Raw genomic sequence first — 13,541 nt, forward strand, 5'->3', positions numbered from 1 at the left:
TGGGATCTCCAGATGTGGAGAGGTAAAGAGGGTGAGTGCAGTATCTAGGGCTGTACAGAATGAAACAGATGTTCCAGTAAGTGGAGGAAGTGGGGTCAAGATGACAAGTGAGTAGAGATAGATTGATGAATGCTTACTGAGCCAGGCACCTGTGGCTCATTTCTACAATCCTAACCATGGTTTGAATCCAGGTCGGGCAAGAAAAGTCTGAGACTCTTATCTCTAATAAACCACCAAAAAGCTGAGAGTAGGGGCTGGGAATGTGGCCTAGTGGTAGAGTGCTTGCCTAGCATACATGAAGCCCTGGAGTTCAATTCCTCAACACTGCATATATAGAAAAAGGTGGAAGTGGCGCTGTGGCTCAAGTGGTAGAGTGCTATCCTTGAGCAAAAAGAAGCCAGGGACAGTGCTCAGGCCCTGAGTTCAAGCTACAGGACTGGCAAAAAAAAAATAAGCTGGGAGTAGAGCCATGGCTCAAGTGGCACAATGTCAGCCTTTGAGCAGTAAAACTAAGGACTGTGCTTAGCCCCTGAGTTCAAGCCCTAGGACCAGTACACACATACACACAAAGACTTACTGCACAATCACTGTGCATAGCTAGCATGCCTAAGCACTGAGGATGCAAGTATGATACAAAGCAGACAAAATCCCTGTCCTCATAGCCTTATACAGCTCAGCACCATGGTGGCAGAGAAGTGTGATCTTGCAGGCTAGTTCTTATGGTTGGGATAGCTGTCTGAAGGATTTCAAGGCTACATTCAGACTCAGGGAGTTGATTCTGTTCATCATGTCTATGGGAAGTGGCACTCTGGCCATCCTTGGCAGTCAGAGAACACCAACCAAGCTCCCTCTGGTTACATTGGTGCTGCCCTTGCTACCCCCATCTGCATCCATCTGCTGCCAGGATCTGACATGTGAACCTGAGGGTTTGGTTATCTCCTCCATTGTGGGGTAGATTGCAATATGTGTGTGTGTGTATTTATGCCAATTCTGGTGCTTGAACTCAGGGACCTGGGCATTGTCCCTTAGATTTTTTGCTCAAGGCTGGCACTCTGCTACTTGAGCCACCCCTTCACTTCGGGCTTTTTCCCCAAAAAGAGAAGCCTCTATGGCCTTTTCTACTCAGGCTAGCTTTGAACCTCAGTTCTCAGATCTCAGCCTCCTGAGTCGCTGGGATTATAGGCATGAGTTCCCAACACCTTCAACAGAACACAAATTTTTAGCAAGGCACAAAGACTAGCTAGTCTTTCCCTACCCCTCCTTCTTGCCACCACTCTTCCCTTCCCATCTGTACTCTGGCTAGGTTAGGTAGGTGCCAGTCATTCCTGAAATTATGTGTGTGCTCTGTCCCTCACTGTACCTTCAGTTCTCTCTGGCTTGCTACCCTGCTGACTTGAGTGCTCCATCATCCTCATCAATCCCAGCCACCTCCACTATGTGGTTTATCAGAGCATCATCGCGTAGCTGTGTGCTGGCTTCTCCTCCCAGCCTGTGAGCTCCGTCAGGGTACAGCCTGTCTCTTCTCCTTCGCCTGGATCAGTGCTTGTCAAATGCATTGCTGATTCATTTGGATGCGTGACCGCACAAATGAGGGCGCACACTGCGATTCTTCACATTGGAATGTTCCCAAGAATCGTCTAGGTTCTGGGAGTTCATTCAGATGGCACTATCCCAAAGTGTGGCTGGTTTTGTGTCATACTTAGGAACATCCTTTGATGTTCTTTTATTGTTTCTGAAAGGACATTGCCACTGGCTTTTTTTTTTCTTTTTTTTGCCAGTACTGGGTCTTGAACTCAGGGCCTGTCTCTGAGCTTCTCTTGCTCACCTTCTTTTGCTCTACCTCTTGAGCCACAGCACCACTTCTGGTCTTTTCTATTTATGTGGTATGGAGGAATCAAACCAGGGCTTCTTGCATGCTAGGCAAGCAGTCTACCACTAATCCACGTTCCCAGCCCCACCACTGACTCTTTTAGTTTCATTTAGCTTGGCAGAACAAGTCTGAGTAATAGTAATAGCACTGCTGTTAGATGGTTGCTTTTTAAAAACCTTCCATTAACAATCTGAAGATCACCTATAGGTGAAGATGGCCCAGGAGCACATTAGTTCTATTTTAGGAAAAGATAAAAATATTACTATGGGTTTCTGAAGGCTGGGGACAGTATAGCTCAGTGATAGAGCTCATGAGCTTACATCTTAAGGCGACATTGTTGAGTAAATCTAGTATATTATTTTCTCTAGTGGTGGGAATGTATGCACCCACATATTCATATACCCGTGTCATATATACACTGGTCCAATGGTCCATTACTAGGTAAAATCCTCCTCAGTCCTCGAGGTGGCTCATATCTGTAATCCTACCTAGTAACTACTTAAGAACAGCACAGTTTGAGGGGCTGGGGATATGGCCTAGTGGCAAGAGTGCCTGCTTCATATACATGAGGCCCTGGGTTCGATTCCCCAGCACCACATATACAGAAAATGGCCAGAAGTGGCGCTGTGGCTCAAGTGGCAGAGTGCTAGCCTTGAGCAAAAAGAAGCCAGGGACAGTGCTCAGGCCCTGAGTCCAAGGCCCAGGACTGGCCAAAAAAAAAAAAAAGAACAGCACAGTTTGAGGCCAGCCCCTAGGCCTATAGTAAAGTTCTTGAGTCTCCATCTCATCTGATAGCTGGACATGGTGAGTCATTCATATATATCATCTCAGCTACAGCAGGAGGTTAAGAGAAGGATTGTCTTCCTGGACCACCAGCCTAGGCAAAAAAAGCTTGTGTGATCCCATCTCAACACACACAAAAAATGGGCATGGGGTGTATACCTGTTATTTCAGCTAGGGTAGAGAATGTGAACAGGATCTAACTGGATTTCTAATATCTAAATACATAGGAAAAGGTGCTAATGCCCTATGTAATTGAAGAAGTTAGTAACTTTTATCATCTGCGTTTCATTGTTCACTTGGCATATTGGCCAACAGAGTATTTTCAGGGTTTTTTCTGCAGTTATCATGTGTAGGAAGCAGTCTTCTCTTAAGACTATGGCTCCTGCTAGGCAACAGTGGCTCATGCCTATCTGCTCAGGAGGCTGAGGTCTGAGGATCATGGTTTGAAGCCAAGCCTAGGCATGGCTCAAATGGTAGAGGGCTAGACTTGAGTGATAAAAGACAAGAGAAAGCATGAGGTCCTAAATTCAAGCCCCAGTACACACACTCACTCTCTCTCTCTCTCTCTCTCTCTCTCTCTCTCTCTCTCTCTCAAAAACCAAGCACAAGAAGCTATTCATTATTTTACTTCAGCTCCTGAAGGCCAGAGCAGACCATCATTTCCAGCAGAGAGCCATGCCTATTGCCTTCCACACCTGGAGCAGACTCTGGCGACGGCACCAGCAGGATTATGTCCTCAATGCAAGAGCTGTCCATTTCCACAGGTAAGATGGGCAGCTCCCACCACAAGACCACACATTTCTGGTCTAAGTCTGCCAAGCATACAACCCGTTGATTTGCTTCTCCCTCCCCCAGTCTCTGGCCCTTGTTTCTTCCTGAGTTCTCAGTAATGTGGGCTTATTGATTTCATCTAATGGGAAAGGACAGCTAGAACTCCCCCCTGAGTGTTGTCTATCTTTACTGTAAGTATTTTCAAAATAGCCTATGAGCCATGCCCCTGCTGATAACTCTATAAAGCCATCCATTAGCATTCTGGAGGAGAGCTGGGATTGGGAGGGAGGGGGATGGGCTGTGTATCACCTTGGCAGGCATTCTTGAGTGTGATTTCTCAGAAACAGTTCCTGTTCTACAAGACCTGCCTTTTTTTTTTTAAAAGAAAGACCTGGCTTTTTAAAGTCTTGAAATTGAGTTATCAACAAAATTAGAAAGGTCAAGAAGCAGAACTACATCTTTTTAGCTTCCAGAGGGCCAAACTTGCTCAGTTTGGGTCCCCACTACAAGTCAGTTGAACACAATGAAGAAATGTTTAATCCCTAACTGTATCAGTCCTTGTGGTGGCGTTATGTGGTAAAAGAAAGTAAACCCATATACAAGCCCCTTTTACCTTTGGCTTCTTTATCTTCACTAATCGTCTCCTCAGAAGTCCTGAGAACAGGTGCACAATGATAAGTGACCTGCCCATGCTAACTCAGTCAAGTATGTGGCAGAAGCGGGGTTTTCATTCAAATCTCCATTCCAAAGTCCATGTGCTTTCTACTTGATCATGATGAGAAATATGTCTCTGATGACTAAGAGTTTTAAATTCTGATAAGGCGATAAACTGTATATAAGAAAGCACTGACACTGTTGATCAGGGTCCAGAATTGGTCAGTGAGGCTAAATTGAGACATAGATTGTGCTTCCATCACAGTAAATGCATTGCAGTGGTGATAATGAGACTTGTAACATTTTAAGCTCCTGGGTCAACAGAGAAATGTGTTCAATCAGTATTAACAAGAGCTTTCTCTAGGGGCTGGGAATATGGCCTAGTGGCAAGAGTGCTTGCCTCGTATACATGAAGCCTTGGGTTCCATTCCCCAGCACCGCATATGTAGAAAACAACCAGAAGGGGCACTGTGGCTCAAGTGGCAGAGTGCTAGCCTTGAGCAAAAAGAAGCCAGGGACAGTGGTCTGGCCCTGAGTTCAAGCCCCAAGACTGGCCAGAAAAGAAAAAAAGCTTTCACTAATTCATCTTTTTTAGGATCCCAAAATAATTTGCTTGAGGAATGACATTTCAAAGATCTTAGATGTGGGACTTTGAAGTTATCAGTATTTCCATAATGGTGACAAAAGAAGCCCTAATAAAAGATTTGTGGCAGGGCTGATCAGTTCTGTTTTTGTGTGTGCTGGCACTAGAGATTGAACTCTGGACCTGGTGCTTTGCCATGTGAGTTCTGGCTATTTGTTGCTCAATTGGACATAGCAATCCATCCTCAGATATGAACCTCCTGAGCAGTGGTGTGACTTGAATTGTTCATTTCAGAAAGGGCTGTGTTAGATTTCAAAAGAAGTCTTCACCTCGATTGGCAGTAAATGAATCACAACATGTGATATGATTAAAAAAAATTTATTGAGCCAGATGCCAGTGGCTCATGCCTGTAATCCTAGCTACTCAGAAGGCTGACATCTGAGCATCATAGTTCAAAGCAAGCCTGGGCAGGAAAGTCCATGAGATTCTTATTTCCAATTAACCACCAGAAAACTAGAAGTGGTGCTGTGGCTCAAGTGGTAGAGCTCTAGCCTTGAGCTGAAGAGCTCAGGGACAGCACCCAGGCCCAGAGTTCAAGCCCCATGACTGACAATAATAGTAGTAATTCAAACAAAAAAGAAAGCATTGAAAATTCAAGGGCTAGAGGCATGGCTCAGTGGTAGAGCACCTGCCTAGCAAGCTAAAGGCTTTGAGTTCATATCTCCTCCCCCCACATACACGTAAAGAAGACTAAAAGAAAACTTGAAAATTGGTCCATAAGTCCATAACTGCCAAGCCACAATTTCTTCTAGTATCTCAGAGCCAATGCTGAGTGGAGGAGCATAGCACTATCCAGGGGAAGCTTCCTGTGAGCCAAAGGAGTGAGTCAGAGTCACTAGATGGTCAGGGTGGAAAGCTGACCACAGCCAGACAGGGGATCAGACTGATGCTATAGACAGATAATGAGCTAGATGCTTTTCAAGATTACATACAGTGTGTCAGTTTTGGATGATGGAGAGATGAGAGGATCCCAGATACTGCTTTGAGAGGATCACCCAGAGCTCCAGCACTCCAGAGCATAAAGTCCATGGAGATATTTCAGGGATGGTAGTAGAATATTTCTCCCTTCTCTGGAAGAAAGAACAGCTTCCTCTTCCTAGTTCCTGTTTTGTGGTCTGTACAGATCCAGTCCAGAAATTACTTGAGTACTTAATACTGAAGGTCCTCTGTTGTTTCCTCCACAAACAAGAACCTCTAAAAGGCTTTTTGCTGGGGAGCAGGCCTGGGTGTTTAAAGGGTAAAAGGGTGAATTGGAGACAAAGTAGCCAGGGTGCTTGAAGTATAATGAAACTTGACCTTGATTTGGGCCTGTCTTGGTGGGTTAGACCTTTTCAGGGAACTTTTTCCGGTTCTTACCTTCCTGGTTCATGAGGGAGTAGAGTGAGTATCTTGCAAGCTCACTAAGAATTGTATGCAGACCTTTGCTCTGGCACCAACCAGCTTTGTGATTCAGGGCAAAGCAATCCCTCTGAGCCTCAGTCTTCCCAAATACAAGGAGAAGATAATTTGATAATAGTTCCTCTCATAGGTCTTCATAAAAACTAAGTGATTAAAGTCCAAATGCTTAGTGCAAAATATTAGCAATCCCTCTAGCCTTCAGAATGGTTTTATTTGTGGTTCTCTTGGTAAGTAAATAACCATGTAGCATTGGCTTAACATTTAGTAATGTTCCAAATATCTAGTCCTTTCTACTCCAAACATATGTTTGGGGTTTTTGGGGTTTTTTTTTTTTTTTTTGCCAGTCCTGGGCCTTGGACTCAGGGCCTGAGCACTGTCCCTGGCTTCTTTTTTGCTTAAGGCTAGCACTCTGCCACTTGAGTCACAGCGCCACTTCTGGCCATTTTCTGTACATGTGGTGCTGGGGAATCGAACCCAGGGCTTCATGTATACGAGGCAAGCACTCTTGCCACTAGGCCATATCCCCAGCCCCCTGGGGTTTTTTTTTGTTTTTAGTCAGTCTTGGAGCTTGAACTCAGGGCCCTGGCATTGTCTTTGAGGTTTTTTTGTTCAAGACTAGAGCTCTCTACCACTTGAATCACATCTCTACTTCCATTTTCTGATGTTTAGTTGAAGATAAGAGTATCACAGACTTTCTTCCTGGGCTGGTGTTGAACCGCAAATCCTCTGGTCTCAGCCTCCCAAGTAGCTAGGATTATAGGCATGAGCCACCAGCATCCGGCAGGATATAGATAAATATAGATAAAAATATATAGTGGAATTTCATAAATTATAACAAGAAATGATAATTTATTAACCTCAAGTAAAATTTACAGAAAATGAGACAAAACTACATGAAAAGCGCTGATGTTAAGCAGTTTACACAATTGATGCCGAAATTACACCCCTGGGTAATCCATACCCCATCAAGGGATTTCTTTATTTCTAACGAATTGGCTTGGCAGGGGCTGGGAATATGGCCTAGTGGCAAGAGTGCTTGCCTCGTATACATGAGGCCCTGGGTTCGATTCCTCAGCACCACATATACAGAAAATGGCCAGAAGTGGCGCTGTGGCTCAAGTGGCAGAGTGCTACCGTTGAGTAAAAAGAAGCCAGGGACAGTGCTCAGGCCCTGAGTTCACGGCCTAGGACTGGCCAAAAAAAAAAAGATTGGCTTGGCAATTTGTTGCTGTTCCTAGAGTTTATATCTATCACTGAACTTTATCTTTTCTTTATCTGTTTATGTTATTACTCATTCTCGATTACTTATCTCCATGGTACATTTTGAAATCCTTCAACTTTATTCTCTTTCAGTATTATCTAACCTAGGTCTGCATGCATTCCCAGATAGTTTAGATTCAATTTGCCAGTGTCTTAAAAAAAAATTCTACTGGGACTTTGCTTGGGATTGCACCAAAACTTACTTAAGTTTTCTTTTATTTTTTTCCCAGCAGTGTTTAATAATTTTAGGTAGAGGTTTTCTATATATTTTATTAAATTTATTTCTAATATCCTTTTAATGTCTGATACTTTTATTTATTTATTTATTTATTTATTGCCAGTCCTGGGGCTTGGACTCAGTGCCTAAGCACTGTCCCTGGTTTCTTTTTGCTCAAGGCCTAGCACTCTGCCACTTGAGCCACAGTGCCACTTCTGGCTTTATCTATATATATGGTGCTGAGGAATCGAACCCAGGGCTTCATGTATACGAGGCAAGCACTTTTTTGCCACTAGGCCATATTCCCAGCTCTAATGTCTGATACTTTAAATAGAATTGAAAATTTGTTTTTCAGTTGTTTGCTACTGTTATATAGACATTGATAGTGTTCTATGACCATTCTTTCTTTTTTTTGGCTGGTCCTGGGGCTGAACTCAGGGCCTGGGCGCTGTCCCTGAGCCTCCTTGTCCTCAAGGCTAGAACTCTAACCACTTGGGCCACAGAGCCACTTCTCACTTTTCTTTAGTAGTTTATTGGAGATAAGAGTCACAGATTTTTCTGCCCTGGCTGGCTTCAAACCATGATCCTCAGATCTCAGCCTCTGAGTAGCTAGGATTACAGGCATGGGCCACCAGTGCCTGGCTTTTCCATGACCTTTCTAAATTATTAAGCTTAGTATTTTCCTTTTTTTTTTTTTTTTTTGACACTGGAGTTTGGTTTTCAGTGCCTCCTACTTTCTAGGCAGAAACTCTACCACTTGAGTCATGTCTAGTCCTTTTTTTGCCTTAGTTATCTCTCAGGTAGGGTCTCACATTTTTTTCCTGGGTCTGGCCTCAACCAGTGATCCTCCTGTGGCCTTCCAGATAATGGTACCACAGACAATGCCTGGATTATTGATTAAAATGGGAGTCTTCCTAACTTTCCAGTATTGGCTGGCCTCTAACCATGATCTGCCTGATCTCTGTCTCCTTTTAGGATCACAGACACAAGCCATCACACTCTGACCAATGTGTTTTCTTTTTTAAAAAATTGCCTAAACAAGCCAGGCACTGGTGGCTCATACCTGTACTCCTAGCTACTTAGGAGGCCCAGATCTGAGGATTGCAGTTCAAAGCCAGCAGGGCAGAAAAGTCCATGAGACTTTTATCTCCAATTAACCACCAGAAAATTGGAAGTAGCACTCTGTGTCAAAGTGGTAGAGCTCTAGCCTTGAGCAAAAGAGCTCAGGGACAGTGCCCAGGAGAGAGATAGAGACAGACAGAGAGACAGACAGACAGAGACAGAGAGACAGACAGAGAGAGAGAGCACTGTAAGCTCAAGTGGTAGAGCTACACTTGAGCACAAAGAGGGTCAGAGACAGGACCCAGGCCCTCAGTTCAAGCCCCAGGTCCAGCAAAAAAAATAGAAGTCTGAAAAATTAAGTTTTATACAAAAAATAATAGGTTTACTTTTTCCTTTCCAATCTGTATTTGATTTTCGCTTTTGGGGGCTGGGGATATAGCCTAGTGGCAAGAGCGCTTGCCTCATATACATGAAGCCATGGGTTCGATTCCCCAGCACCACATATACAGAAAATGGCCAGAAGTGGCGCTGTGACTCAAGTGGCAGAGTGCTAGCCTTGAGCAAAAAGAACCCAGGGACAATGCTCAGGCCCTGCGTCCAAGGCCCAGGACTGGCAAAAAAAAAAAGTAAAATGATTTTCGCTTTTGTTCTTACTTCACAGGCTAGGGCTTCCAATGCAGCTTTAAATAGAAGTGGTAGTTGCCTTTCCCCCAAAGAACATTCAGTACTTCACCATTAAATATATCAGCTATAAGTTTCCCATAGATGCCTTTGCCCTTGGTTAGATTGAGAATGTATTCTTCATTTTTTGAGTTTTTATTATTAATGGTGGCTGAATTTTTTTTTTCAGTTGTGTGGCTTGAACTCAGGGCCAGGGCAGTGTCTCTCAGCTTTTTTGCTTAAGGCTAGCACTTTAACACTTAAGCCACAGTGCCACTTCTGGCTTTCTGGTGGTTAGTTGAAGAATCTCATGGACTTTCTTTCCTGATCTAGCTTTGAACTGCAATCCTCAGCTCTCAGCCTCCTGAGTAGCTAGGATTACAGGCATGAGCCACTGGCACCCCACATGGTAGCTAAATTTTACCCAGTGCTTTTTCCTACATTTATTGAGATCCTATGCTTTTCTCAATTTTCAAATGTTAAATCAACCTTTGTTCTTTGAGACAAGCCTCACTTGGTCATAGTATTGATTATTAAATTTATATGTTGCTACTGCTTTAAGGATTTTTGCATACCAGTCTTTTATTTTCCTTTGGGGGACCTTGTACTGGGGCTTGAACTCAGGGTCTGGGCACTGTCCCTTAGCTTTTTTGCTCAGAGCTGGCACTCTACCACTTGAGCCACAGTCCACTTCTGGCTGTTTAGTGGTTCATTAGGGATGGAGTCTTTCCTGTTTCAAACTCTTCCACTTGAGTAGCTAGGATTGCCGATGTGAGTGACTGGCACCCAGTGCCAGTCTTTTTGTTTGTTTGTTTTGTGGGTGGTGAGGCTTGAACTCTGGGCCTAGGCACTATCCCTGAGCTCTTCAGTTCAAGGCTAGCACTCTGCACTTGAGCTGAGGCACCACTTCTGTTTTCTGGTTGGAGATAAAGTCTCATGGACTTTTCTGCCCGATCCCCAGATCTCACTGTCCCGAGTAGCTAGAATTATAGGCATGAACCACCAGCGCCTAGCCTGTTTTATTTTTAGTCAGTCATGGGATTTGAACTCAGTGCCTGGGTCTGAGCTCTTATGCTTAAGATTAGTGCTCTGAGACAGAGTGCCACTTCTGGTTTGTGTGGTTAATTGGAGATAAGAGTCTCACAGGAGCTTTTCTGCCTGGGCTGGCTTTGAACCATGATACTTAGATCTTAGCTTCTGAGTAGCTAGGATTACAGGTGTGAACCACTGGTGCCCAGATGACCTGTTTTACTTTTAAGTGTTTTTCTTATATTTCTTTTATTGTTGTTTCTTTGTCTTTAGAGAGACATTAGAGAAGCAAGTGTTTGCTCTCTGGTGGCAGAAGATGTCTAAGCATCAAGAAAACCGCTTGGCAGAGAGAATGGTACACAGCTGTCCCCGAGGAGACATGCGGAGGAGTAGACACGCTTTCATCCCTTGCTCTCACTGTGTCCCCTGAGAAAGTTGCCCAGACCAGACCAGCACTTCTGGGCTCCTGCTTCTGACTCAGGAGCAGGACCTAGACACCAAGCCCACTCTAGTGCAGTTCACAGGCAGCCTCTGACCTGGGCACCTCCTCAGTCTGTGTGCTGCATCCCTGGCTTCTGCACCCCCTCCCTGCTCGACTTGTTCTGTTTTCTCTCCTGCCCCGACTCAGGCCATCCTCCAGGCAGAGCGGCAGCTTCTGCGCAGGTCCTGGTCCACGTGGCACCGGAAGGCAGCAGCACACCACCAGGAGCAGGAGAGGCAGGCAGTGGCCCGTGCCCACTACCAGCAGGGGCAGCTCAGGAAGGCTTTCTGGGTCTGGAGGGAGAATGCTCGCGGGCTCAGGACAGAGTGAGTCCAATTTTGCCTCGGAAGCCCTTCCCACCTCAAGCTAGCTTTGTACACAGCAGCACTGTGCTCATCAGAGGGCTGTGTCTACCTAGACTGGCTGTCAGTCTCAGAAATGGAGCCTGACCTAGACTAAGTGGAGCCAGGCCCATATCATGAAGCCCCAGTGTGAGGATCCCAGCTAGGACAGAGTGCTCTGTGGATTGAGGAGCTTCTGCCCATCAGCTGCCTCTTCTCATTGGAGTCCACTTAAAATCCCCGTGCTCAGGGACAGGAACTAGACTGGTGAGTCAGCATTGCTGACCACCTGCTGTGCAAGTTTTTGGCAGACCACGTGGCTGTAGGGTGCAGTTCAGACAAGCCCAAGTGTGTACTGCAAAGATGGTGCTCTGTGTTAGTGTCCCCATGTGCTCCGAGAATCTCGCTCCCCTTCTCCCTGTCCACCCCTCCCCAGGGCTTCAGCAGGCCTGCACATCATGCCTACACATTGGTGCCTCTTATAACCCTGTGAAGGTGTGGAGAATTCAGAATGTAGGTACACTTTTCTAGAAGGGAATCCAAATCCTCTGGCAGCCCTGAAGAGAGGGCCTGGACTCTTCCCAAAACTTAGCTCTAGCTAGGGGCCAGGCCTGCTGGGAGGCCCTGCTGGTCCCAGTTCGGCACTGAGCTCCGTCTGTCTCCCCTCAGGAGGATGGGCAGGGTACGTGCTGCACAGTTCCACTCAGCTCGACTCCTGCATTGGGCCTGGAGCAAGTGGAGGAAGGTAAGGTGCCACCCAAGTGTGGCTTCTGATAGGTGGAGCTGTGTGATGTTGGCATGACTCAGAGAAGACAGATGGGCTCCTTGGCAGTAAGGTGCCTCAGAGCCATCTTCCGGGGGTGAAGAGGGGACAGCAGAAGAGGATGTGTCACCTCACTGTTGTGAGATGATGAGCTCAGGGCTCCTTGATCTTTTAAGTGCTAAGCTGTGCTTATTTGACTTTCTGAATCTAAAAATCCTGATCTGAGCCCTATCAAGGGCAGCAAGTGTGGAAGCCAACATTGACCAAGCACTTAACAAACACCTTGCTTGTGATTCTTGCAGAACCTCAGGGCGTGTGTATTTCTAGATGACCCAACAGGTTCATGGAGGCTTACTACCTTATATGACCTCATGTAAAGTATGAAATGGAGCTAGGCTCCGTGGCTCACACTTGTAATCCTAGCTACTCAGGAGGCTGAAATCTGAGGATCATAGTTCAAAGCCAGCACAGACAGAAGTCTATGAGACTTTATCTCCACTAAAACTACCAAAAAAGCCAGAAGTAGAGCTGTGTCTCAAGTGGTAGACTACTAGCCTAGTGCAAAGAAGCTCAGGGACAGTGCTCAGGCCCAAGTTCAAACCCGTAGGACCAGCACCAAAGGAAAAAAAAGTGTCAAATGGAGCCCCTCTGACACACGCATGCATGCACACACACACACTCGTACATATGTCCACATGTCCCTCAGCCCCTGATGACTGCTCTGTCCTGGATCTGCAGTGTGCAGCGCTGCAGGCGGCTGATGAGTGCAGACCTGCACGGCCAGCGCGCCACACTGCACAGGGCACTGCAGACGTGGCTGGTAAGCGCTGCCCCCTCCCTCCAGGCCCCCCTGCTACAGAGACAGGGAAGTTTCTGGAGATTATCATCTCCTTGTTCTTCCAGCTCCTTTCTAGAGCAGTTCAGTAAGCCTTGAGCATAGCAGGTACCCAGACAACCCCAGGATCCATAGGTCCTTACTGGGCAAAGTAAAAAATGCCAGCCTTCAGAACAAGTGACTCCACAGCCAGGAGCTGATCACCTAGATGAGGGCCTCATGGGGGAGTGACCACCTAGGAATGGGGGCTGCAGACTTTTCCCCACCCTTTGAGAGTGCTGTGGGCCTCTATATACACATATATACATTTGAGCCCCTCCTGCAGCAGGGGTGACTGTGGACTAGGCCCAGCTTCTGGTGCCTCTCGTCCCCCACAGGTGTACCAGGGTAGGGTACAGCGCGTACTGCAAGAGGTGGCGGCCAGGGAGAGCCAGCACAACAGGCAGCTGCTGCGGTGAGTCTCCCTAGCATGTGATGGGGCCCAGAGCCAGGGGCTGTGGGTGCTGTCAGGTCTGTCCTGCTCTGCAGGATGCTTTTTTTTTTTTTTTTTTTTTTGGCCAGTCCTGGGCCTTGGACTCAGGGCCTGAGCACTGTCCCTGGCTTCTTCCCGCTCAAGGCTAGCACTCTGCCACTTGAGCCACAGCGCCGCTTCTGGCCGTTTTCTGTATATGTGGTGCTGGGGAATCGAACCTAGGGCCTCGTGTATCCGAGGCAGGCACTCTTGCCACTAGGCTATATCCCCAGCCCCTGCAGGATGCTTTTTTCCTCCCTGCT

The 13,541-nt window shown here is 46.3% G+C and overlaps 1 protein-coding gene and 1 non-coding gene across 7 annotated transcripts in view; both read left to right on the top strand.

Annotated features, from left to right (window-relative positions):
* The window catches only part of Sfi1 (SFI1 centrin binding protein), a 63,756-nt gene that overhangs the window by 41,550 nt on the left and 8,665 nt on the right, over window positions 1-13,541 (top strand). For 5 of the 6 annotated variants that reach the window (XR_007210503.1, XM_048343337.1, XM_048343336.1 and 2 more), the window contains 5 exons: window positions 3,287-3,417; window positions 10,621-10,702; window positions 10,976-11,154; window positions 11,839-11,914; window positions 13,145-13,221. Coding sequence is in view for 5 of the 6 variants with exons in the window: in XM_048343337.1 (XP_048199294.1) it covers window positions 3,287-3,417; window positions 10,621-10,702; window positions 10,976-11,154; window positions 11,839-11,914; window positions 13,145-13,221 (545 nt within the window). In the remaining variant the exon portion in view is untranslated. The remainder of the gene's footprint in view (window positions 1-3,286; window positions 3,418-10,620; window positions 10,703-10,975; window positions 11,155-11,838; window positions 11,915-13,144; window positions 13,222-13,541) is intronic. The other variant, XM_048343338.1, reaches the window with a different exon arrangement.
* LOC125349781 lies at window positions 4,252-4,383 on the top strand. The gene has a single exon (XR_007210593.1). It is a non-coding gene; the product is annotated as a small nucleolar RNA SNORA1 (small nucleolar RNA).

Source organism: Perognathus longimembris, chromosome 3 (genome assembly GCF_023159225.1).
Source record: "Perognathus longimembris pacificus isolate PPM17 chromosome 3, ASM2315922v1, whole genome shotgun sequence".
Classification (NCBI taxonomy): domain Eukaryota; kingdom Metazoa; phylum Chordata; class Mammalia; order Rodentia; family Heteromyidae; genus Perognathus; species Perognathus longimembris.